Source organism: Opisthorchis viverrini, assembly GCF_000715545.1.
Source record: "Opisthorchis viverrini unplaced genomic scaffold opera_v5_43, whole genome shotgun sequence".
Lineage (NCBI taxonomy): Eukaryota > Metazoa > Platyhelminthes > Trematoda > Opisthorchiida > Opisthorchiidae > Opisthorchis > Opisthorchis viverrini.
Window position 1 is genome coordinate 50,783 of NW_008751699.1, and position 4,227 is coordinate 55,009.

General features: G+C 44.8%; 1 protein-coding gene across 1 annotated transcript in view; it reads left to right on the plus strand.

Moving 5' to 3' along the window:
* Positions 1 to 1,100: 1,100 nt before the first annotated feature.
* The window catches only part of T265_03130 (hypothetical protein), a gene marked incomplete at both ends in the record, with an annotated part of 23,622 nt that continues 20,495 nt past the window's right edge, over positions 1,101 to 4,227 (plus strand). The window contains 4 exons of the mRNA XM_009167543.1: positions 1,101 to 1,203; positions 1,861 to 2,276; positions 2,299 to 2,437; positions 2,511 to 2,598. Of these exons, the coding sequence (XP_009165807.1) occupies positions 1,101 to 1,203; positions 1,861 to 2,276; positions 2,299 to 2,437; positions 2,511 to 2,598 (746 nt within the window). The remainder of the gene's footprint in view (positions 1,204 to 1,860; positions 2,277 to 2,298; positions 2,438 to 2,510; positions 2,599 to 4,227) is intronic.

The following is a 4,227-nucleotide window of genomic DNA, read 5'->3' on the forward strand; positions in this document are numbered from 1 at the left end:
GTAGGTCATCAACATCACTGATTCTTGTTAAAACACTCGATCAAGGGATGATTGAGGCTTTCCTGGGACATAACTTCCGCTGTATGCTAGCCTCCAACTCATCTGCTATCGGGTTAGGAACCCGAAAACACAAATGTGGATTTAAAACTTCTGCTATGCAGAGTTGCGCTGATTGTATATCTTCCCTGAACAGATGAAACTTAGACCAAATTCAATGAAGAAGACTTCCGGACTACTGTCCGGATTATCCACGAAATTGACGCATTCGTCTCAAGTCAAGGCGTGACCAGCCATTCCAACAGTAACCCAAATGTATTCGATGTTTGCTGAAAATGAGGTCTTTAATGTCTTTCGACGTGGGCGACCTTCCTTTTGCTTGGATAAAAGAGATTATTAAGCCAGACTACAAACCAGATGGCCAGGTATTCCCTGAGAGATGCAGGATCGGAAGCCTCACTAGTATACCATGCAAAGTGAGGGAGTGCATTCTGAAACGGATCATTTTAAAGCCAGCTCACTAAAAACGGTTTGGTGTTCCTGGCGGAACACGGATTTTTCCCAAACTGTTCTTGTGTTACTGAAGTTCTAGCATTTATGAAGAACTTGAGAAGTTTATGTCGAGCGACTCATACCAGACGCCATTGTTTGCAGTTGGTTATGTTCTACGTTTCATTGTTCCACAAACTTAATTCCTGATGGATTTGATATTCCGTGCTACATTGGGAGTTTTCTTTTAAGCGCAGTATTTTGAGTGAAAGTAGGATCAACCTACTTTTAGTATCATCATCCACAGCATTAAAAACTCATGCTTTGGTACCAGATTTAGCAAATGAAACTCGAGAATGACTGCTGCAAGGGCAAGGAAAATCAGAAGAGAAAGTCAAAGCACTTGATCACCTTTGTCTTTTGTATGTACTTGTACAAAATGCGCGTTTTTTCGAGTTGTGCGCATTCAAACAACAACGTTCATGTAATTGAAGAAATACCTAATTTCTAGAGGAAGCAAAAGAGCGGCATGAAAAACCACATTGACAAGGACAGTATTTGGTCGTTGGATTGGGCTATCATATACAGCTCGTTCCTGATAATTAGCTTCGGGGATGGATACGGGCCCAGCAGATGTTATGAGTAAACAAGGAGTTCGGCACCGCTTACAGTTGAGTATAATAGCCGTCGTTGGCCAGTGGATTATGTTACTAACTGGTGCGTCATTATCAGCGTTTAACATTAGTTTAACTCTAGTAGCTAAGGTAGACGATAGTACGTGCATGAGGACCAGCGTTGTTTAGCCTAATTTTCCGCCAATAAAACTGGGCTGGCTGACGCACTCCTGAGCGAGAGGTACTGTTATGTTCTTAATAACGTGTAGTCATCTCAAAACGCTGCGCACTCAGAGAATGGAGATCAAACACAGAGGTGCGTACCATCACCACCACTGCATATTGCATCAGCTTCTCTTTAATCATTGTACTGAACTGGGGGAGAGCCCGCCGGAAAACTAGTGTGCGGAATTTGGCTGAACAAATTCATCCAATTTGTTACGTTTGATAGGTTCTACGTATTCAAAAGTTAATCCACTGTTTTCATCGGGGGTAGTCCGCGGATGTTATTTCATTCGATAAGAACACTCCAGAATGCTACAAAATGTAGAACATTGTTATCACGCTTTATCCCATGAACCAGTTATACAGTGATGGTCTTGAGATTTCGCTCACCTAAAAGAGATGCTCTAAACAACACATCACGGGAACGTACAGACAGATTATAGCAATCCCGAAGACTCCATAGTCTCGCCTAAAATTTTTTGGTTTCTTGAAAAGTACAAGTTTGAGGAGACATCGTGAGATGGATGCCAAAAAGGATATGGGTATCTGGGTCTCCTAAAACTTTTCTTCACACTACACCGTGGGAAATCGGCCCAAGACGCATTCGCCATTTTACGGATGATTCGGCGCATCTTCCCCTGTATTACTCGCATGAACTTCCACATACTATATTGGGCTTACGTCAGACCGCTTCTTGAATATGTCAACCAAGTTGTCTACTCAGGACGCACGAAAGACGTCACCCTCATTCAGCGTGTCCAGCAGGCCGCTACGAAGATGACTGCCGGCCTTAAGTACGTGGACCACGAGGCGCGTCTCGCGGTGCATAGCCTCTATCCCATATGGTATGATCGCCTCCGAAGGGACCTAATTCTTACTTATGCCCTGTTTGAACAAAGCTTGCAAACAGGTTTTCTACCGTTGAACCAGCAAACGCACGGCGGGGATATGGTGTGAAGATTTTCCAGCTCAGAGCAACCTAATTCATCAGGAAAATTTTTTCTCATTTCGGGTAGTAGATCCGTGGAATGACCGTCCTCCGATGGTTGTCCGCACTCCATCTGGAGCCCAGTTCAAAGCACTACTAGACAAATATTTATTCGAACCCTCGCGTTGGCAAGGATACTGCCCCATACTGAGAACATGAAGAACAGTGTTACACCCATTTATAATTGCGCCTTTCAGACAAACGACGGCCGCTGAACGACAAGGATAAAACCGACCCGGGAAACTTGGGCGAAAGCCTCGATCCTGTGTATCAATTTGTGGATCCGTAAATCTAGTGAAAGACTTCAAAGGGGAACTTTTATTGCCTAAATCAAGAGGGGGTAGATTAGCCGCACAATGCTAATAGATGAAAAATATTTGAGAACGGACTAGAACGTTTTGCTCTACAATGTATTGTGTTGCATATGCGCTCAAACCTGATCCAGGTTCACATTCTTACAGATCACCACATTTCCTTGTCCAGTAGAGGAATCACACCTCTGGCGAAAAATCTGGTGGGCTGATTTCCCAGCATTACTGAGGCCCCGAGTTGCCTAAATGGAGCTCAAAAGTTTCAACTGGTACTGTGAACTTGATTGTTAATGTCTTAGCCAATCAGGGGCACATGACAACTTTCGAAAATTCAATTCCATTGTGCGAATACTAAGGCCCCCGTAAAAGATTCACAAAGGCAACAGCCAATAGGAACGAAGCATTGTCCTCTCTGAAAAGGCGCGGAATCTAAAAATTCACTTTTCAGAAAGTCATCATTAAGTGGAAAAGTAAGTGGTTTTCGGTGTTGCTGGTATAACAACCACCACTTTTTGCAGATCACCTAAAATTGGCGAGTTTTAACCTCAAGCCCCTAGGTGATCGCCACGAAGCGGTACTCACGGGACTGGCACCTTCCTTTGGATGATTAAAAGTACCTCCATATGTTCTTCGGACAGTGAGCCAATGCGTTTGTCGTCGCATCTGCATTACCACAACTTTTCGATTTTTCATTTTTGCGACGGATGAAGGGTTCATGAAGGACTTCGTAGGATTTAAACAACAAATGCAACCTTACTTGGTTTTGTGTCCACTGCAACAGCGTTTTTAAGGGTCTGATCCAGTTGCACTCCATCTTTGCTTTAAGTGTCACGGTTTTCGAAATACAATCTCCGGTGACTTATGCGTTTTCCACATGCATGTGTTGCAAGTGTTGTTGACACAATTCAGTGATACCTAAGGCGCGACACAGCGACGATGTTCAACTGTGCGTTCGAAAATGAGGTATTTATTTCACGGGCGCAGTTTGTCAGCGAAGAACCAACGAGAAGTTTTTTGTGGGTTTGTGGTATTAGCATCAGCTGGCCGCTTCTTGAATACGCCAACGTACGCGGGAAGGAAGTGACCCCCATAGAGTGGGTCCCACGAGAGCTGCTACAGAGATGGTTGCTGGCCTCAAGTACTTTGATTATATGGCGCGTCTCGCATTCCCAGTAGTTGGTGCGTGAGACGGCCTCCCTACGACGGCCGTTCGCACTGCACCTACAATCCAGTTCAAAGCACTTCTGGATATTTTCTTGTGTGAGTCCTCGCTCGGAGCGGCTTACTGCTCAGCACTGGGAACCCTTAAAGTCATCATCATCATCGACAGCATGACATCAGTGTTCAACACCGATGCTTCACTGCCGTACAACCATGACCTATTTGAAAGCCTTATTGCAAAGAAAAGAATAAAGGTGGATGGGGGGGGACTTAGTGCTAGCTTAACACGATCATTCCGAGGTGCCTACACCTCCAGACATTCACTCAGGTAATCTGGACAGAAACTGACAACAAGAACGCCACTGACATCGGTTGGCAGCCATATCTTGTAGTGTCTCCAACCAGGCGCAGTGAGGATCACGCGGTCCCCATCCTGGAAGGC